This window comes from Schistocerca gregaria, chromosome 5 (assembly GCF_023897955.1).
Source record: "Schistocerca gregaria isolate iqSchGreg1 chromosome 5, iqSchGreg1.2, whole genome shotgun sequence".
Lineage (NCBI taxonomy): Eukaryota > Metazoa > Arthropoda > Insecta > Orthoptera > Acrididae > Schistocerca > Schistocerca gregaria.
In genome coordinates this window covers 311,794,045-311,816,937 of record NC_064924.1, presented here as the reverse complement: position 1 = coordinate 311,816,937, position 22,893 = coordinate 311,794,045, and the positions used below count along the sequence as shown (strand labels likewise).

The 22,893-nt window shown below is 38.6% G+C and overlaps 1 protein-coding gene across 1 annotated transcript in view; it reads right to left on the bottom strand.

Moving 5' to 3' along the window:
- The window catches only part of LOC126271988 (non-lysosomal glucosylceramidase), a 243,901-nt gene that overhangs the window by 88,390 nt on the left and 132,618 nt on the right, over nt 1-22,893 (bottom strand). Inside the window, exons 9-11 of the mRNA XM_049974464.1 lie at nt 20,171-20,296; nt 11,271-11,387; nt 1,077-1,321 (exon numbers count right to left, since the gene is read on the bottom strand). Coding sequence (XP_049830421.1) covers nt 1,077-1,321; nt 11,271-11,387; nt 20,171-20,296 — 488 coding nt within the window. The remainder of the gene's footprint in view (nt 1-1,076; nt 1,322-11,270; nt 11,388-20,170; nt 20,297-22,893) is intronic.

The following is a 22,893-nucleotide window of genomic DNA, read 5'->3' as shown; positions in this document are numbered from 1 at the left end:
AGCAAAATAATAATAACTACATAAAGAAGAAAAGTAACAGACATTATAAGGCGGTTTTTATAAATGTCAGTATTCAGAAAGAATTTGGCAGATCATCACACAATGCTTCATTCATACACATTATTTTCCTAATTTAAGACACAATTTCTTTGAAATAAAATAATGATGTACCAAGAAAAGTAAATAACTATTAGTGTTGGATCTGTGTCCCCACACAAAAAGACAGGATGTTTAAAAAAAGTGTCCCATATTAGTGCAGTAAACAGTACTGGTCAAAAGGTAGTGGTATAAGCATACATCAGGAAACAAATGCTTCTTGCAATTTGGGCAACTTCACTTGTCTCAAGAATGGTCAGTGCTCAGTGATGCACACTGCCTTCCTGCTGATGTTCGTTGCTCATAACTTATCAGTTGTGTATGATATATGTTTATTGCTATGCTGTTTGACACACCACTTACAGCTTTCTGCTAAATCAGCTATTCTGTTTGTCACATTCTGATGTTGTGCTAGCATTAGAACAAGAATAGTATGTGTCATGTACACAAAACCACTTCAACAACACTACACTACATCTGGTGACAAAAAGTTTTGTAGATTATTCCAGTGACATGCAGACATGGAATCATTCACAACATGCACAAAGGATCACAGCAGATCTCCCACATTTTGCGTGCCAGATACAGAGGAATGAGTACTGCCATGTGCACACATTACAAGAGCACGTGACCCACACCTCTGACGAACTACAAAGGCAGCCAGATGTGTTCCCATGACTTCATGATTCTTTGAGAAGGGAGGCTGAAAGATGAGCAAGAGTAAGTGGTAACCATAAGTACCCTCAATAACCTCAGACAGACAGACAACTATCACAGATCAGAATGGCCCATATCTCATGGAGAGTAGGCTTCTGGACACATGTTCAGAGGATCTTTTTCTAGTTTCAATCAGTACTTTTTCCTGTAAAAATAAGGGACACTTAAAAAAAATGTTTTAGTATATATGTATGTGCATATTGTGTAAAGATCAGTTTAAGCAGCTGATTTCAAAATTGTGATACATCCAACAGTTTACTGACCTGGATCACCAATATCATGTGGAACTGTATCTTTTACTTTTCTTTTACTGGAATGTCCATCAAACAAGTGAGTGCGCACTGTATCTATCTCATTTTCAATAGCATCCAGCATGTTGTACTGAATAGTCTCCTGCAGCTTTGGCCACAATTTAGCCAGTGCAAATGAGGCATAAAAATGAACATCATAGGTATTATACATTCGATATTCATGTCCCTCCAAATATGCAAACTGACCATATTCTTTCCTAATAAAATACAAGATTGGTACAGAAAATTAATAAAGATTTTAACTCTTGTTAGTAAGCAAGCTTGACATAAAACTGAAATCATGACACCACATAACATGAAGTGACTGAAAACAGCAATGCACAAAGACCACTAAACACAGAATGTTTAAAAAATCTAAATTTCAGTCAGAATGGGAAGCCTCAGAACACTTTTCAAAGTGTATGTATTGATTTTAATAGTAGTTCACCAGTCGAACTGCCTGATTCATAAATAATTGTACTGCATGTGGGAGATGTTACTAAAACTTAATGCAAATTATATCAACAAAAATAATTGATGTTGGGAAATATAATATAATTGGATAGATGAAAAATCTTCTCACCAAGTGGCAGCAGGAGGAAATACAGATAGAGTTATGGAAAAGTCACCCAAAACACCAAGTCAGGGAAGACTTATTGGCTGGAATGAGAAGGAAAGACAGACTGCTGATATGTGTACCAGATGAGATTTGAAAACCTGAGAGCTTTCAAAATGGTTCAAATGGATCTGAGCACTATGGGACTAAATATCTTAGGTCACAAGTCCCCTAGAACTTAGAACTACTGAAACCTAACTAACCTAAGGACATCACACACATCCATGCCCAAGGCAGGATTCGAACCTGCGACTGTAGCAGTCCCGCAGTTCCGGACTGCAGCGCCAGAACCGTGCGGCCACCGCGGCCCTGAGAGCTTTAATCCGATGGAAGACAGAGTAATAAGTAATGCACAGATCACTGAAAAAGCACCATATATGAGTCAATATGAGCAGAAAGCTAACAATATAATTGTCCAATCTTACATTTGAAACATGCACTGAAATATTTTTTACTGGAAGAATACATTTAAAGAAAGACCCTATCAAAACCTCGGCTGATAAGACACACTGTAAACATTTTTTTACAAACTGTTGAACCTTACCAAATTCCCTTGCTCTTCAGGCGGCTGCAGAATTGTACATCCTGCCAGAGTTATACCAAACAGTGCATGCGCAATATGGCAGGTGCACAGCCTTTGCTGATGGCATATTGATAAACAGATAACATAACTCAGCACAATCGTACATGCGGTAGTGAAAGTATTTGCAATGAGACAAAACTGAATTAATATTCATTATGTTTAACACTTAATGTTAAGCAGTGTGCAAACCCAGTATTGCTTCACAAAAGCTGACCATGAACTGTATAAATGGAAGGCAGACTTACAAGAAGTAATAAATATGCACCAACATGTAACTCACAAAACTGTGAAAGAAAAACTATCTGGAAGATTTACTGAACAAGTGGTCACAAAGTGCCATTGCCTGCCATTAATAACCAACATAAACTCCTAAACTTGAACAAATAACATGAACAACAGTTCTTTAGAAGAGATTTCTTGTGACACAAGCCATGTAGAGCTGCTCATAGGAGACAATGCACCGTTACCGATGGAGATCTATGCGACTGGACCCTCCAAATCACAACTGAGATGAACATTGCCGATTCCAAGTCTTCTTCAGCCTGGTTGTGTAAATTCAAGAAATCATACAGTACACACAGTCATGAAACAGTGAAGTTTACTTCATGTAAAAGTGTAGAGGAGATGCCATAAATCGTAGCTAACATGATGAAGAGGGTCGCTGCTTTCCCTGCATCTGCTGTGTCTAATGCTGATCATACAGAGCAAACCCCACTTTATCATTCTGAGGCGAAAAAAGACAGGAGTCTGTTGCGCACATCCATATACAAGGACAGTGATAAGTATGAGTAGATTACTGTTTCTGCAGGTTTTTATCTGTCTTCAGGGATCTCATGGTATATTATGACAATTTTTTTTTTTTTAACAAAGGGATGTTTACTATCAAATATCTTCTAACCTACCTACCACAATCTGGAAAAACTAGAAAGAATAATTTTTAAAATTACATTCAAAATGGTCTCTAACCAGTTGTAGAAAGTAATCCACTGTTCTTGTTGGACTTTTGGCCTGGACATAATGATAGCAGAATCTTTCTGAACGAGGATGAAAAGACTATTGATATAACTCACATTCCTCCTGAACATCATTCTCAATAAAGTTTTTTTGACTGTAGCATGTTTTTTATGAAAATTGTTGGATAATATAATTTCTGATGGTTCCATGTAATTTGAGGTTTATCAGGAGAACAGTATTCTTAACTATCAGTCATTTGTGCATTGTAAGTTTGCTCTGGCACATCTTACGAATTATTTGAAGTATACTTGGTATACATTCTTACTCTAGGGCAATTCTGTCTAAATAAAACACATAATTACTGTGACATGCCTAAAAGCATTAATTTTTCTTTTGTCAAATGTGCCTTGTGTACAGAAAATTTATGTTTTCATAATCAAACGAGACTTCGCTTTATTGTGACAACTATGGAGAATAAGCAAGGAATTGTTTCATTATTACTAAAATATGCATTACAGAAAAATTACTAAAATATACATTACGGAAAAATTACTAAAATATGCATTACAGAAAAATTATCACAAGCAGGAACTGCTATAAAATGTTGTACATGTAACAAATATTACATTTCAATTAAAGTCATGGTTAATGGAAGTTGCCTGTAATGTAACATCAAACACTGCATTGACCAGTCAGCTTTGGCTGTCAATACAAACTGCCTCTTATTCAACACATTAATGGTATGCGACATTTTTTTGTATGGTTTAGATGCTTCAAATTCACTTGTGTCACTCCAGATATCGGCACTACATAATCCTGTCATGGCTAATCATGCACCAGGCAGGAAGTGCTGCATGAACTGCTGCCATGAGCAGTTCTTCGTGTGATTTTGGACCATTCCCTCGTAAGTGCATCAACAATGGCAGAGAGAGAGAGAGAGAGAGAGAGAGAGAGAGAGAGAGAGAGAGAGAGAGAGAGAGAGAGAGAGAGGGGGGGGGGGGGGCGGGGGGGAGAGATAATGGGCAGGGGGATGATGTAGAAAAATAAAAGGCAATGACGAAAAGTAATAGTTACTGAGAAGAAATGCTGAGACCACAGAAATCAATGTAAATTTAGAACATGTGAGCAGTGAGGACCAAGAACATGTAAGGCCAGTTCCCTCCTGCTAAGTTCTGAGATATTGGTTTCACAGGGTGTATACGTGGACAAGCAAAAAAAATCCCCGGATTTTTCCCGGATTTCCCTGTTAAAAATACACTTTTTCCATGTTATGTGACAGTATACTCTTCCTCGGCACAGTAAAACTCATCAATCCTTTGACTGTTTATGATTTTATATATCAGAGTAGAATTTCCCGACACCTTAGAAAACGAAACTCAGGGGGAAAAACACTTTTTGGAAAGACCTTTGATGTGCAGCAACATGTACTCTGCATATTTTCAGGTATAAATTTGAATTCCACCAAACACTGCATGTTACTTTCCGAAACATTGAAATCGAGATTGTGAAGTGCTTTTGTAAGACAGTCATAGCTCATGTCACGTGATCTCTCCAGCTGATGGCAGCGAAGGACACGTGATACAGTAAGCCAATAGCAACATACCTTCAGTAGTGCGAACACACAAATAAGAAAAGTATGGTTTAAATTAATACACATAGCATTCACAAATAATATTAGTCTTGAAGATTAATAAGCTGAAAGAGAAGCTAAATTTCCACATATAATGTTGATCTTTTTTGTGCGTGTTACACTTTAAGATACATCACACAAATGTGCCAGTAAAATTTTTAATAACGATGTAAATGTCTGATCTTCTGGGCTCAAAATTCTGCTAAATGGTCGCCCTCAAAGAGTTGATTTTTGAATGAGAGTCAAACGCCTTGTGATTTAAGAAATTCATTGTACATTCTTGCACATAGTTCGCATTGCGTAAAAGGAAATATGCTTTGAATGTAACGGTTTTCAAACCAACATTCACAATATTTTCCAGTGACCAGTTAGAAATAGGTTCGTTTCAGCACTTCCAAGAGAGCGCCAGATAACAGGCGTCACCACGCTTGCACAGCTACGATGACTCAGGAAGCCCAAATGTTTGTACGTGTAAAACATTAAAAGATCTAACATGTGTTATAAAAGAAACAAGACATCAGACGATACTTCAAAATCGTCGGAATTTCGTGAACCATACTAAAACACATAATTCAGCTTAAAATGCACATTTGTATGTAAATTTTCTTGGGGTACCAGTACTGTATTATCTCATGTTTGCTTCTTTATCATGACATAATGCCATATGTGCACTTGAAATGTAGTGAAAGTTGAAACTAGCCAATAGAGTGAAATTAAACACTTTATTTCAAATAAATTGATTGCCTCAGCAGACAAGATTAATTTTAAGCCAAATCTCTTTACTTCATTGTTCTGTAAGGCTATTAATGCTGGACTGTCAGAAAGGTGGGAAAAAAATCTGAAACTTATAACATATTTTAGCCTTTCGTAATTATGTGAACGTATTTTAATTCATTTGATAGCTCCTGGCTATAATAATCCCTTTTGTTATCATTTAACGTGAGAGCAATAAACGAAGAGGAAACAACAAAATCGCTGAACGTAAACACAGGTCACAAGGAGACTCCCCATCTCAACTCAGACTGTTCTGTGTGTCAGCCCCAGATTTACTATATTTCCGAACCGGGGCAATATTAAGTAGCGGTGCCCAACCACACTTCTGTAACCAGATGCGGGAGATGGTACTACTCACACGCGACTCAAGAGCCCGCCCTCAACAGCTCAAACGAATCTAATTTAAACAGTTGTCACATCATGCTCGTTGGAGGCAATTTGTAGTTATAAAGCATTGCATAGTCTACCTAAAGCCTTTGACACACTTTGCTGCTGGCTGACGCTTGTATGAGCACTGTTTTGTTGTTGTATACGGCGCATTTCCTTTGCAACTTAAGTTTTATTTTCGTTTTTATTTTCTCTCGTTCATGTTTTGTTGCTGCAGTATTATTCTGCAGTAGTGGGATACAGTAATATCCTTTGTTAGAGTATTGGTTCTTAACAGTCAAAATCACAAAAATTTAAATGAAAACTAATATAATGCAAAATTCCCGGAATTCTAAACAAGTTCCAGGTTTTTCCCGGTTTTCTACCAGATGAAAAAATTCCCGGATTTTTCTCGGATCTTCCAGTTGTCCCGGGTCGTATACACCCTATTTCAGGAGAAAGAATACAAATAGCATGTGTGCTGAAACAGACAACATGGTCCATCTGTCACGTAGAGCATGCTCTGCAACAGGATATTTTATGTTGCCAGTATACTCTCTCTGCCTATGCCCATTCATCCTAAATAACAACTTGGTGGTAGTCATACCAGTGTAGAATGCCAAACAGTGTTTACACAACAGCTGGTACACGAAATGTATCATATCACAAGTTGCTACCCCTTTGCTAGCATATGGTTTGCCAGTTACAGAGTTTCAGAGCTGGTATTGGTGGCAGTAGTGTGGGCGCATCAATCATAAACAGTTCTTCGTGTGATTTTTAAAAAATACTTGCAGTGTGTCTTAGCATCTAAAATTTTGACAATGCATTTCTTTTCCTGTATTTGTCTCTAATAAAAAATTTCTGGGGTGGGTTGTGACATATCGGATTGGACCATTCCCTGGTAATCAGGCCAGCTTCTATAGCAGATAGCCTGGGTCATTATTGAATGTATTTATCAGCTACTTCAACAAGACTGTGACTTAATAAAACCATGCCTTGAAATGAGGTCCATTCTGCCTCACTTTTTCACCACCATAACTAAAATCGCTTTCTGTGGTTCTCCTCCCCCTGCTAATCATGACAATAGACCCTATGCTCCTTCTGCATCCATTTGCCTATCCTATGACATCTACCCCTGTGACCATCCCTGATGTAAGACTTCCCCCATGCACTTTCCAAGCACCACCTACACCAGACCTGTAATTGGTGAAACACATATCATTAAAGGGAGACACACCTGAGAAACAACACATCGTGTATGAGCCGTTATGTAAATACTGCACAGCCTTCTATGGTGTGACCACCAGCAAGTTATCAGTTAGGATGAACGGGCATATACAGAACATGTGTACTCGCAATACACAACATTCTGTCACAGATCACACCCTACAACTTGATAGCCATAATCGTGATGCATACTGCACCACATGCTATCTACTGACACCAGTTTCTCAAACCTCTGCAGGTGGGAACTGGGATTTAAAAATGTGCTCTGACCTCGCCATCCACATGGCCTAAATTTACATTAATTTATATGGCCACAGCTTTCCTTTATCTTCTAACTTGTATAACCCCCCCCCCCCCCCCCCCCCTCATCCAGTCCCGCATGTCTATCAAGTACAAGGCACTTAGCTCCCCGCCCTTATTCACTCTTGCATGGTGTTTTTCAGTAATCTCTGTCTTACTTATTATCATTATCTTCCACATTTCAGCTGTCAGCATTTTAATTCCTGGGCACTGCAGACACCAACAAACAGTCTTTCCCTCTCATCCTGACTAGCAAGTCTCCCCTGACCCGCAGTTCAGGAAAGACACAGCTTTTATGTGTGTTTTATTTTGCCACCAAAAGGTGAGTGGATCTCTCTCTCTCTCTCTCTCTCTCTCTCTCTCTCTCTCTCTCTCTCTCTCTCTCTCCCTCCCTCTCCCTCTAATTATGTTATATTAAGCTAAGATACAAATCTTGTGCATAAATGCTCAAGATTAATGTTGGATTCACATCCAAGATTCTAACCACAGTGGTTCTCAATGATATGAACCAAAAAAAGTAAAACTCACTTGCAAATTAATCATTCAACGTCATAAAGATGTAAATATATACACAATACAGCAATTTAAATAGTTTCTTTTCTTCTATAGTCACACAACATCAAATAACAATAATTTTCATTGTTTATTTACAGTGATCCTACTACCACATTTAAGATGTGTAAACTGTGAATATGACATAGAACTGCCACAAGGTGATAATACAGTATTAATGATATCTGTATGCAGCAGTTGGCTGCACAATCACAAGATCTCTGCTGTTCAGAAACAAAGTTTTTTTAATGTAAATCAACTGCTGTTACTAAATAAGCAGATTTAATTAAACAATGTAATAAAAGCTGGATGCACAATGCATTAAACTGAATACAAAGTAATTAAATATCACAGCATGTAGTGTTAATTCACATGGGATATGCACAAAACATGACTGCCCAAATTACCACTAACTTATAAAACAGCTGTAGAAGAAATGTAGTACAACTTAGGAAGACGACAATACAAGATTGAAGCCCATTCCATAAAGTGAAGAAAAACGAAGAATAATTTTGGGTGGTTGAGGGCATATTCACTCACACTTTCTTGTATCTGCAAGCTGATAGTTGTCACCATCCAGCTCAGCATGAAGTAGTACATCTACATCTACATCCACATGACTACTCTGCAATTCACATTTAAGTGCTTGGCAGAGGGTTCATCGAACCACAATCATACTATCTCTCTACTATTCCACTCCCGAACAGCAAGCGGGAAAAATGAACACCTAAACCTTTCTGTTCGAGCTCTGATTTCTCTTATTTTATTTTGATGATCATTCCTACCTATGTAGGTTGGGCTCAACAAAATATTTTCGCATTCGGAAGAGAAAGTTGGTGACTGAAATTTGGTAAAAAGGTCTCGCCGCGACGAAAAACGTCTATGCTGTAATGACTTCCATCCCAACTCGTGTATCATATCTGCCACACTCTCTCCCCTATAACGTGATAATACAAAACGAGCTGCCCTTTGTTGCACCCTTTCGATGTCCTCTGTCAATACCACCTGGTAAGGATCCCACACCGCGCAGCAATATTCTAACAGAGGACTTCATACCTTGGTTCACAGAGGCCACGTTATCTCAGACCCTGAAAGTTTGGCAGCTGAGCTATCACATCTCGAAGTCACCTTTCATCAGAATGGTTATAGTGAGAGGCAGATCAAATGTGCTGTGTGCTTTCAGCATTCTGTGCGACAGGTGAGTGAAGACAGCAACAAAATGGCACCTAAGGCTACGGCCTTTTTGCCTTACGCAGGAAGCATTTCCAACAGGATTGGCTGTATTTTGTGGAAATATGATGCAAAATGTGTTTTTCGGCCACCTTCTAAGATTAAGGGCCTGTTGTCATATATTGGTCAATCAGGACTGTAGAAGACTGGTGTATTGAACATAAGTGTCACACACGCTTACAACAGCCAAGCAAATTCGCTATTGCAGAACATTGCTTTGTCACTGGTCATCCTATGGAATACAACAACATGGAGATTTTGACTTGCACGTACAGCCATTGGGATAGTGTTATTAAGGAAGCTGTTGAAATCAAACTATCAAGCAACCTTATAAACAGATATCGTGGATTTTGTTTAAATGCTGCTTGGAATCTGGCTCTGTCTCTCATCAAAAACCAGAGGGACAGAATTAGTGCTACCTCATCTCTTTATTAATAGTCACTATCGATATTTCTGATGTTGGTTATCTTTGGTTGTGTGTTGACTTTGCAGTTACTTGTTCTGTGTGTGGTATCTTCCTTGTTTCTCCTCTGTGAACCGATGTATTAAATTCCCTTGCACATTGCTTCCTCCTTGCAGTTGGGCCTTGAGAATGGCAGGGTGTGCTCCTGTCGAAATATCAGCGGTGGTTGACGATGTCACCCCTAAGTTATTTGAACATATCTAGGAATTTTCAATTTCCTTGTATGGTATATATCAATAATCTCTTAAGAGATTTTTGCAGAGCTCCATTCTGAACCCCGTTAAGTAAATACAATGGAGCCTCTTTTGAAAGTCCATTCTTTTCTGCACATTTTCAGAAAGAAATAATTGAATTTAAGGGCTAATGATTTCACTATAATATGTGTCTTGCAGTTACTGTCAAAATGGAGATGAATACCATTTGCCTTATGAAGTTTATTTGATCCATGACTAATGATGTTCCCAACAAAACATTTTCATTATATTCTTGGAAATTCTAGGTAGTCCATGGTTATTGCTATTTTGATGGTGAAAGAACTTTTGCAATTTTCTGTAGTGCATCATTAAGTACTTAAGAGGAGATAACCCTGTACATTAAATAAAGCCCCCCTCCCTGGCACAATATATTTTGACCACAGATGTTACCCAAAATTACTAGACAAGTAAATGAAACATTCACAAGGAATGTGATCAGCAACCTTATCTTCCATTCTACCTGTTATTTTAGTTTTCCTATATTTCTGACACAATGAAGTTGTGAGCAGGCCACGACACAATCCTGAACCATGCAAATATTAAGACTATTCATTTCCCATGAGAGATGACTGCCTAGTTTTGAGTTGCAATCCAGCACACAGTTTTGATCTACAGTGAAGCTACTTTTCTAGGTATAGATCAGACTTCATATAAAATCAAAAACAAATTATTTATATTACTAAAACACTATCCGGAACACAAAACTCTGTACCAGTTGCAGCACAGAATCAACAAAAATGCTATTTTCAATATTTCACATGGTTGCTGACCTACTTTAAAAATTTAAAATGCTATGATTATCTATTCATTTCTTTTCTGTTAAAAGTTTCAAACAATAACACAAGTACTACACTAAAAAACAACGTGAGTGTCTCTCAAGGCACTGCAAATGACACACCCGCAAATACAAGGACGTCCCTCATCCAGTATTTGCGAGCACTTAACGATTTTCAACAAAATTAACACACAATATGAAACTTTTCCTAAAAATTTTTGCACTTACATGTTTCAAGACAAATATTTAACACCTTAACTGATCTGTAAATTAATGATATCTGAAGCTGTTCTACACATGGAAGTACAATTCTTAAAGGAATCAGTGGTTAATTGGTACTACAATGAAACGTAACCATTAAACTGACACACAAATTTAGGAAGAATGTAACATTCTATGAGAACAGATTTTACTGTATAACTGAATGACTAGCTAAAGCTTACCTAGGATCTTTTGGGTACTTGCTGTCTGTAAAATCCATGTCCAACCAGACAGATCCTCCATCTGATACATAATATAATTCATTAAACAATGCACTTTTGTACCAATCAGGCAGATTTCTGAAACAGAAACATACCGTAATTCGAAAAAGTGATATCAGAGGCTTGTTATGATTTTGGACAAGTAGTACTCATACTAAAGAATGTAATCAAATGAATGTTTAGTGCAGCAGTAACATTACTATTGAAGACTTATACAATTTCTGTGTATCACTTTCAATTATTAGACTAAAAAATCAGTGACGAAACAGTTGCTGGACCACTGAAGGCAGTACTCATGACTTCTCCAGAGAGAGAGAGAGAGAGAGAGAGAGAGAGAGAGAGAGAGAGAGAGAGAGTAGCATGGATCTCTGCGTTATTTGTGTGGGTTTTTATTTTTCTGATTTTCTAGGTTTTTTGTTCAGTTTTGTTACTAGGGATTCTGGGTATCAATTATTATTTGCTATCTAAATAATTATATGCACCTCCTTATTATAGTTATATTTGTCAGCTGGCATTGTGTTTAATCTGTTGATCATAAATCTGAGGCAGATTCTTCTTGGGCCTGTGGGTGCTTAGATGAGTGATGTAATCTTGTGTCTGTTGATGTGTTTTTCCTGTTTTCTTTGAGATGGATATATCTAGCAACTTTATGTTTTTGTGTAATGTGTGTATCTCTGCATGTAGTAGTTCTATTTCATTTTCTGATTCATCTACCAAGCAGAGGATGTCATCCATGTATCCCCACCAATAAAGTATATTGAATTTTTCTGGTACTATTTTCTGGAAAATTATTTCTTCTATTTTGTTGATGAAGATATTTGCTAATTTTTCTGAAATTTGAGATCCCATATGCAATCCTAATTCTCATAAGTAGAACTGAATTTAAGGTAATTTTAGTCAATGATGAGGTGTGACAGGGTATTTATCTCTGTTATGTACTTTGTGGTAACTAACTGTAAGTATCCAAGTCTTGATTGCTTCTTTGACTAGAATTGTGGGCTACATGTTTTTTACATCAAATGAGACCAACATAGCTGCATCTGAAATATATAAGTCTTTTATGTGGTTCATTAGTTCTTCTGTGTTTTGCACTGTTCTGTCATTTTTGTTTTATATTGTTGAAAGACTGGATGAATTATGCTTCTGTTATCCTGATAGTGCCCACCATTGCAGCAGTTGGATTACTGGTTTTGGAAAGAGCAGACATGTAGTTCGACTGCTTAGGGGAGTTGCCAACATGGATAGCATAACTGACAAGCTGTTGTTTGCACTTGATTCACAATGGAGGAACCCCAGCTTCACGAGTAAGATGTTCACAGGGCTAGTTAGAGAGGGTTCTGTTACAAGTCGAACCCAATATCTACAATGTTGAGGGGATGTTGAACTGTATGCCAGACTTCCATAATCGAGGTGGAATTCTATTGGGGCTTTATGAAACTGCAGAAGACTAGTGTGATGTGCACCCCAGCTGGTGTAACTCAAGCAGTGTAGTGTATTAAGATGCAGCCTGCACTTGCCCTAAAGCTGGTGAAAATGCGAAATCCATGTCGACTGACATTCAAAGACCAGTCCTAAAAAGTGATTAGTCTCCACTACACTGTGTAGTTGGTCATTGAGATAAAGTTCTGGTTGTGGGTGCATTGTACAATATCGAAAGAAGTGCACAATGCGAGTCTTGGCAGCAGAAAATTGAAAGCCAAGGGTGAGGGCCCATGCCTGTGCCTTTCATGTGGCACCTTGCAGCCGACATTCATCGACACCTACACTAAAAGCAGAACAGTATAGACGAAAGTCGTCAGCATACAAGGAGGGTGTTACTGAGAAACCCACAGCTGCTGCTAGACCATTGATGGCTACTAGAAAGAGAGGGACACTCTGGGCAGAGCCCTGAGGAAACCCATTCGCTTGGATTTGGGGGTACTGTGGGAAGCACCAACTCTAACCCGGAATGTACAGTGAGACAGGAAGTTCTGGATGAAAATCAGGAGCAGACCTTGGTGACCCCACCCATGTAATGCAGCACATGGTATATTGGCATGTGGTGTCATAAACCTTTTGCAGGTTCAAAAAGACAGCTATAAGGTGTCGACGTTGGACAAAAGCTGTTCAGATGGCAGACTCCAGGTAAGCCAGATTATCAGTCGTGGAATGATCTTGGTGAAAACCACCCTGAGGCAGAGCCAGAAGACTCCCAGACTCAAGAAGCCAACACGGCTAGCAGCTCACCATTCATTCAAGCAACTTACAAAAAACATTGGTGAGACTTATTGGGTGATAACTTGTCCATCTCTAGAGGGTGCTTACCTGGTTTAGTACTGGGGTAATGGCGCTTTCGCATCACTGCGATGGGAACTCGCTCTCTCTCCAGATGCAGTTAAAGATGACAAGGATATGATGTTGACAGTCCACCAGTAGATACAGTCTGGCTCTGGGGCTGTATCATGGCAGTTGGCGAGGACACTGAAGGGAGCATTATATGGCTCTAGGTGACATGTAGAAAAAGATAATTGCTTTCACTCTAACCGCTGTTTTAGCACATGAAAGGCATGTTGATAATTCCCAGACACTGATGCTTAAGCATAGCACACAGTAAAATGTTTGGTGACTGCATCTGGGTCACTGCAGACAGACCAGATACACCTGCATAGAGATGTCTGTCTAAGGAGAGGCACATGAGCCAATGATCGAAACATAGCATTCCAAGAATTCTTGCTTCTGACTTTTTATCAGGTGGCGCCCTAGGGATTGAGCTACTTAAAGGTCATGAGGTGCTCCATCGATGGGTGCTACTTGTGATGTATTTGCAAGGTCTTTAGCATGAGTCCACCCCACAAAGGGTTATGGGCATTGAAATCACCATCGTGCCACCCATTCTGAGTGAGGGCTCTCCCCGTGGGTGCCACCCAGCCTCAGCAATGGCTACCTGGCCAGTAATCTGTTGCTTGGAGTCCCTGGGCCCAGGCACAGTGTGCATGTACTTCTTGGCATGCATGCGAAGTTTTCAGCTCAGGCACCAACAGTGTGATCCCTGTGTGGTCAGGGGACTACCACCATGCAGATACTTGATCTCCCACAACAGGATGGTTACCATGCTGGGTTTTGTGTCTATTACTGTATGAAATGGGAGAGTGCACAGACGGAAAGGCCAAAGGTGGAGTGCACACTGCATTGGGTGACCTGCCTTGCACAATCCACACTTTTGGAGAATTTTGAAAATTGTTGGCAGGTCAAAACCAATAATGGGTACAGAGTTTTTATTTGATGAAAAGTTGTACAATATGCCAGAAGTGGAAACTCTAGGTCGAGTCATAAACTGGGTCCAAGCAGAGTCAGCACCAAGAAAACCATTCGATGGAGAGGCAGAGGGAGAAAGGGATAGGAGAAGTATAGGCACGTAGCGTGGAAAGGAAATAATGCTGCAGAGGCTGGGGGCCCATGGTAGCCAAGCACATACTCACAAAAGAGTTGTGAGCCCACTGGAGGTGATCCAATAGTTTATTGATAGGTTTGTGGAGGTATGTGACATAGTTTGTTGATAGGTTTGTGAAGGTATGTGGCATTAGATGTCTATGTACATGTCATGTAATTCGCATAAATAATGGGCCACTCACGCAGCACGTGGACATTCAACCAGCTTCACTGTTTTTGAGGTACTCATTCACAGGCACTGTGTAATAATAATCTGATCTTCGTCACTGTCGCTTATCTCACTGGATTTTCCCATTTGCAGACTATATATTCGTTAGCGTGATTCCCTGTTCGTATCTGCTCTGTTTAAATAGGTTTTTTATTGCAGAACATGTCCGCAATGCCACAAGGCGGTATCCAACGTCACAGTAGGCAGTGGTCATCATATTTAGGCTTATCGGTGTACAATCACTGACAATGATGGATTACTTGTCCAACTCTCCAACTGTCCATAATTTTTATTTACACTTCTGGCAGAAAAATTTTAATACTATTCAGCCAACACAGAGCCTCCATTGCAACTGGATTATAATATTTTTTTATATTTATAGTATATGAACTTTGAAACTCAAATACCAATATCGAACAGCAGTTCTATGCAATCTCAAAAATTCTAGAGAAAATCAGCTTTGAAACTATCCGAGCATCTTCAGTTCAGTAATTCATGGCTCATTTTGCTGATAGGCCACATGGCTCTGTGACAGAATGCTCACTAGCAATATGGTCCATCCAGGTTAGATTACCATTTGATGCAAATGTTTTACCAATGGTGCATGTTCTACAAGCATTTCTGTGAAGTTAAAATACGTACACACAGATGAAAAAGAGAATGGTAATTGTTGTTTCACATTTCATTTCAGTCAGTCTTTTCTCACACTTTTTTTCCCCAGATCTAACACTTACATCATTAAAATATAAAATTAATCAAGTATATCCTAGCTGACACATATCTGTCATTTTTTATGAAAAATATATGTCTTCTAATTTTTAATTACACATTACAGAAAAAAATATAAATTCTAAATACCATTCTTTTATATGAGATTGTTAATAAAGATTGTTTTTTAGCTAAACATTTCAGACTTTTTTTATTTTTACATATTTTATGCTTCTTGGCAATGGCAGTAGAACATGCACCATTATTAAAAAGTTGCATTGGCTGGATATTTAACAAAGGCAACTTATGTTGCAGATGAACCTTCTACAATGGAACCATGAGCCTCCATCTGAGCCGTGGTGGCTCGGGTTTGATCTATTGAATGTACCGCATATAATATTATCGCTGTATCATGGAGGAAAGAGAGAAGTGGCGCCCCCTCGTGGTGGAAGTCTGCGAGGCCCCTGTGACAGTCGAGTGGTTGGATTTTGGAGGGTGTGCAGAAACAGTCAGATAGGCAGTAGTGCGCGGAGTGTGAAACTGTGTCTGCCGACGCCATGTGTGGTGGCAAGAGGAAAGTTTGCCACGTTACCTGATTTTGTTTGGGCGTTTACGGTGGAGTTGGTGGGTAGAGGTGCCAATGCTGCCGGGAACATGCTGCTTCCTTGTTTATGATGGATTTACCGTTTGCTTCTAGTGACTACATTCTCGTCTCTATGGCACTGTGACTGATGTGATGCCATTGCGAGCACAGTTGGTTTGGATGTAAGCAGCATTTTTTTCTCATTGTCCATCGTTCTGGCAATTACTGAGTGTGCTTCCCATTGTGGTGTATTTATTGAGCAGTGTGCTTTGGATGCTTGACCTTACTATTAGGAGTCCATTGTGCAAGGCTGCGTTTATCCTGTCAGGACTCGTGTTCTGCATTTATAAACTTTGCTGTTGTCAGTCACTGAATTGCTCAAATGCATTCATACTTCTCTACTTAAGTGTTATTGTTTCACACCACTCTGAATGAGAAAATGATAAAGGGCATGTGTTTATTGTAAAGAACTGATGTCTGTTTCTGATTAATGTTTCCCTGTGACACTGAGTGTTAATCTTGTAACGGACACTGTTTGAGATATTTTAATCCATGTGTTGCAGGACATATCCTATTTGTGCCTCGCAAGTGGAGAGCGGAGGTGGTTTATTGGCCATGTTGATGTGTTGGTAGATCTATTTCACAAGTCCAGGCCAGTCACCCGGAGATTTAGAAGTTTGTATGTTGTGTTAAGTTAATACTCCTTATTTTAAGCGTAGTGTGCTCATGCAGGAAGTTTATGTGGTTTTGCGCAGATTGCGTGGTATGTTTAGATGACTCTGAATTCAGTGTGTTAAGTGGTGTCCTCTGAGGTGCTGGAAGTTGTGGATAGACAGATGTTTTGGACATGTTGTATATGCAAATAACTTATGTCCTTATTACGTTGCTGAGTTGCTTGCCCTTTGTGTCACAGGTGGTGCTAATTTCATTAATTTTGCAACTGGTCTTCGCAGAGGGTGGGAGGAACCGACGCACTGTGGCAAGCAGTTACGTAGTCGCGCCCACCCACCATAGCAGGCGTTATTTACTAGCCCGACGCCTTCCTGTACTTGGTGGCGGGAGCATGTTGACTGGTTTCTTATGGCTTGCAGTTTGGGAAACCATGCCTTTGGTGTACACGTGGAAGACTTATGTTTTGCTTCCAGTACCTCGGAGTGGCTCTATGTGGTTAATGAGAATGACTATGTTGTTGGTGGCTCAGGCCGAAAGTGGTTCATTTGCTAAACGAAAGGTGCTTATGCATTTCTTTCCCATAATTCTGTAAACTTGTTTAGGTGGTTGTGTGTTTTGTTTTTTTAAGTCAACTGAATTGTTGTTCAGAGGTTACTATGTATGGCCATTAACTTATGCAGACATTTAATAGTAAGGAAGTGTATTGAATTCTGGTTTCAAGTTGTGTTGATTACGTGGGGAAATTGCCTTGAACAGACATTTAATTAATTAGTCAACAACTGAATGTTATTTGTGAGTTGAAGTTTATTGTGTTCCTAAACATATTAACGGTTATTTTTAGTTGTTCACTTATGCAGTTAGGAGATTTACAAGGCCTGTTGTGTTGTTTCCTTTTAAAAGTATTATCAATGTTATTAATAAGAAGAGTGTTGTAAAAAAATAAACAGTGAATGAAGTGCCTCAAATCCCTTTGGTCCACACCTTCCGTCATTCACCCTTGGGTGGTATTAACAAACTGTAAAAGCCCATTTCACCATCGACAAAATTGGCTGTTGTACAGGGTGGTTATAATTGAAATTTTGCCACTTGAGAGGGCACCCTTGAATAACAAGTAGCTGTAGGACAATGAAACTTGGTGGAATTATTTGCATGGTTGGCAGTAAAGTAATAATGAATAAACCATTGAAAGAATCATATTTTAATTTTCACACAAGAGGGTAACAATAGTTAACTGGGTACCATATTCATGTTGAAGGTTACAAACAATGCTCAATGTGATGACCATCTGCATCCTCAACAGCCTGGATACCAATCCACAAATGTTCGCAGCACTTTTCGAATGGTGGGTCATGGGATGGTCAGCTGTTGTGCACTGTTTGAAGATCACATACTGAGTCCGGCCTTCTCAGCCATGCCAACAGTAACTTCTTCAACAATATTTGATGCATTGGCTGTCAGCGTCTCCCCAGTCGTCAGTAAATTCGAACTTCAAGTCATTTTCTTCAAGCCATGTTCTTCAAGCCCAGTGTGCAAAGAGTACCTCTCCACATTCCTTTAATGCATTGATACTCGGGGAGACCAGCAGTACTATTGCTGTTGTTTAAATAACACAGCTTTACCAGTAAAGCCCTGCTCAACTTGTACAGACCCACGCTGACTGACTGCAGTTGTAATGCACACTGATGCTTGTGTTTCAATCCTATGTCACTGTACCAGTACCAGTGCCTAATGGCAACTCATGACAATAACACTACCAACAATTCAAATCCTGCAGTGCACAGCCTGTGCATCATTCCTATAAAGTGGGGTACCCATGCGGTAACTAGTTTTCTGTCTACACTGTTCATGTGAAAGTGATGATAATCATTTTTAATGCGCTATTTATAATGTCACTGCATGCAACAGCAAGCCGCGTGTTTGAACATTTTAAATGTTTTATTCATTTCAGTACCTTTACTGTGATTGCAATTATTGGAACATGTCACCCTCACAATAAATGTGAGCTAAATTTCATTTTCTCAGTCAGTTTTGTCACACATGAACACAAAAGCATCAATTGTGATGTACAGAATTGCTTCACAGACCCAGATTTTCAGAAGCATCAGACTACTTACATATAAATAAAATAGAAAGAAACTTCCACATGGGAAAAATATATTAAAAACAAAGATTCCAAGACTATGTACTGGCAGGTTATGAGAATGAGGCTAACAATTGTTTGATGAAGAAATAATAACGTGTAAACCTGTGGGAAGCTGCTAAAAAATGATCGGTTATGTGGGAAAAAACGGGAATGGAAATAAAACTAAAGTTGTTGGAAAAAACGGAGATGGTTGTGTAATGGGTGAAAGGAACTGAAGCTGTGAAATAGTATTCACGAGTTTACACGAAATGTTTGTAAACTTGGAACAATGGATTTTATAGCAGCGGTTATGTTGAAAACGTTGAAAATTTTAGGTTATGGTTTGGAAGTAAATTACGTATTATAGAGTATAATTAGGCAGGATAAAATGTATGGTAGACTCCCACATAACCGATCATTTTTTAGCAGCTTCCCACAGGTTTACACGTTATTATTTCTTCATCAAACAATTGTTAGCCTCATTCTCATAACCTGCCAGTACATAGTCTTGGAATCTTTGTTTTTAATATATTTTTCCCATGTGGAAGTTTCTTTCTATTTTATTTACATCATCATTAATTTGAACCCAACAATTACGTTTGTTATTGTCTCTGTTGCATTTCGAAATCTTCTCTATCGTCTTACTTTCTCTCTTCGTTTGTACAAGAAGTTTCACTTTGTATTCATCTTCCATTTTTCCGTAATCTACCATACATTTGATCCTGCCTAATTATACTCTATAATACGTAATTTACTTCCAAACCATAACCTAAAATTTTCAACGTTTTCAACATAACCGCTGCTATAAAATCCATTGTTCCAAGTTTACAAACATTTCGTGTAAACTCGTGAATACTATTTCACAGCTTCAGTTCCTTTCACCCATTACACAACCATCTCCGTTTTTTCCAACAACTTTAGTTTTATTTCCATTCCCGTTTTTTCCCACATAACCGATCATTTTTTAGCAGCTTCCCACAGGTTTACACGTTATTATTTCTTCATCAAACAATTGTTAGCCTCATTCTCATAACCTGCCAGTACATAGTCTTGGAATCTTTGTTTTTAACAGACTACTTACATAGCAAGATAAAACATATGATCATGCTCAGTGTGGAAACAGTATATTATCTACTTACAAATCTGAAAGGACTGGTTTCTGCCATGCTTCAATTTCATTTTCCCAGCATGTATAATTATCAAATAAGTATGAACACATTGAAGGTGCTGCATTTCCTTCTGTGCCAAAATATTTTGTGTAGTACCTGTGGCAAAAATTTCATGTTAATAATTCAAGAAACAGTTAGATGAAAAACAACAAATGGAATGACAAAGAGAGGGGATAGAAGTGCACAACAGCATCCAAATAAGGTAAAAAAAAAAACAACCCTAAGGGTTGTATAACAAGGGGATAAATATAAATGGGCAAGAGGTAAAGTTACACAGAAGCAAATAGCTAATCAGTTTCTATGATACAGTGGCTGAATTACAGGTTTAGTGGGTTTCCTATTGTATTGCAGAAATTTACTCACAACATGAGAAAGTTAGAAACAAGTGCAAACAAACAGAATGACTGCCCAACACTGACTTGAACTAAACCATCGAACACACAATACTGAAGGTCATAACTGCTGATCCTATTACCACGGCAAGTTGCCAATACAAAATCCAGAGTGCTTGCACTAACAACATCACGTCTATCTACAAAACTTGAAACTCAATAATACCAGCCTTTGTGTCCAGATTCCACTTGTGTAGTAAATGATTCTAAGAGATCTAAACTGTGTAATTTTGACTGTGGATTTATAACAACTTGATGTGAAAAAGCTTAATGAAATAAATTTTATCTTTAGAATGTCAAAATCCCCCCATGAATGACAAACCTCGGTACTGGCGAGGAGGTTTGCATGCGTCAGTGATACAGATAGCCGTACTGTAGGTTCAACCACAACAGAGAGGTATTTGTCCAGAGACCAGACAACTGTATGGTTCTGTATAAGGCAAGGACAATAGTGTGGGTGTGACTGACTAATCTCGCCTTGTAACATCTATCAAAATAGCCTTGATATGCTGCTACTGCAAACAGCTGAAAGCAACGGGAAACTGCAGCTGTAACTTTCCCTGAGGGTATACAGCTCTTCTGTATGGTTAACTGATGATAGCATCCTCTTGTAAGATATTCTGGAGGTAAAATAATCCCTCATTCCGATCTCCAGATGGGGACCACTCAGGAGGATGCCATCAGGGGAAACAAAAGTGGCATTCTATCAATTGGAGCATGGAATGTTACAACCTTTAATAGAGTAGGTAGGTTAGAAAATTTAAAAAATGAAATGAATAGGCTACAGTTAGAGATAGTGGGAATTAATTAAGTTCGGTGGCAGGAGGAACAGGATTTTTGGTCAGGTGAATACAGGGTTATAAATACAAAATTAGATTGGGGTAATGCTAGAATAGGTTTAATAATAAATAATAAAACAGGAGCATGGCTAATTAACTACAAACAGCATTGTGAAAGCATTATTGTAGTCAAGACAGACACGAAGCCCTCATTTACTGTAGTAGTACAAGTTTGTACACCACCTAGATGCACAGACAGTGAAGAAATATGTGAGGTAAAAGAAGTTACTCAGATAGTTAAGAGAGACAAAAACTTAATAGTGATGGGGGACTGGAATCCATTTGTAGGAAAAGGAATAGAAGGAAAAATAGTAGATGAATATTGACTGGGGGAAAGGAATGAAAGAGTAAGTCACCTGTTGTAATTTTGCACAGAGCATAAATTAATGATCACTAATACTTGGTTTACAAATCATGAAACAAAGTTGTACAAGTGGAAGAGATATGGAGATGACGGAAGATTACAGATTGATTGTATAATGATTAGACAGAGATTAACGAACCAGATTTTAAATTGTAAGACATTTCCTGGGGCAATATGGACTGCGATCACAATTTATTAGTTATGAACTGTAGATTAAAACAGAATAAATAGCAAAAAGGCAGCAAATTAAGGAGATGTGACCTGGATAAGTTGAAAGAACCAGAGGTTGTTGAGAGTCTCAGAAAGGGCATTAGGCAATGGTTGACTAGAACAAAGGAAAGCAATATGACAGACGACAAATGGGTATCTTTAAGAGATGAAATGATGATTGCAGACAGGGATCAAATAGGTAAAAAGACAAGGTCTTTTAAAAACCCCTTGGGTAACACAGGAGGTACTGAATTTAACTGATAAAAGTAGAAAATATAAAAATGCAGGAAATGAAGCAAACAATAGGGAATACAAACATCTTAAAAATGGGATGTGACAAACCACAAAACGAATAAGCAGGAATGGGTACAGGACAAATGTAAGGGTTTAGAAGCATGTATCACTAAGCGAAAGACAGATATCACCTACAGAAAAATTAAAGAGCGCTTTGGAGAAAAGAGAAGCACCTATGCGAGTATCAAGAATCCAGACGGAAAACCAGTCCTAAACAAAGAAGGAAAAGCTGAAAGATGGAACAAGTATATAGAGGGTCTATATAAGGTGTAACACTTATATCGATTAGAAGTAGGTTTATATTATGTAACTGTGTATCTGCAATTATGAAGTGTGTATTCTGTGTTATTTAAACTCCTTGACCTGTGGCAAAAAAATTAAGAGTTCTGTAATGTATATACGAAAAAAGCAAAAGGATATGTTAAAATGGTAAATTATTAGGGAAGTAAGCATATTTAGGAGGATGTACATTGCAGTAGTTACTCTGAGATGAAGAAGCTAGCACACGATAGAGTAGTAACAAGAGTTGCATCAAAACAGTCTTTAGACTGAAGACAGCAACAGCAGCAGCAGCAGCAGCAACAAAACAACAAC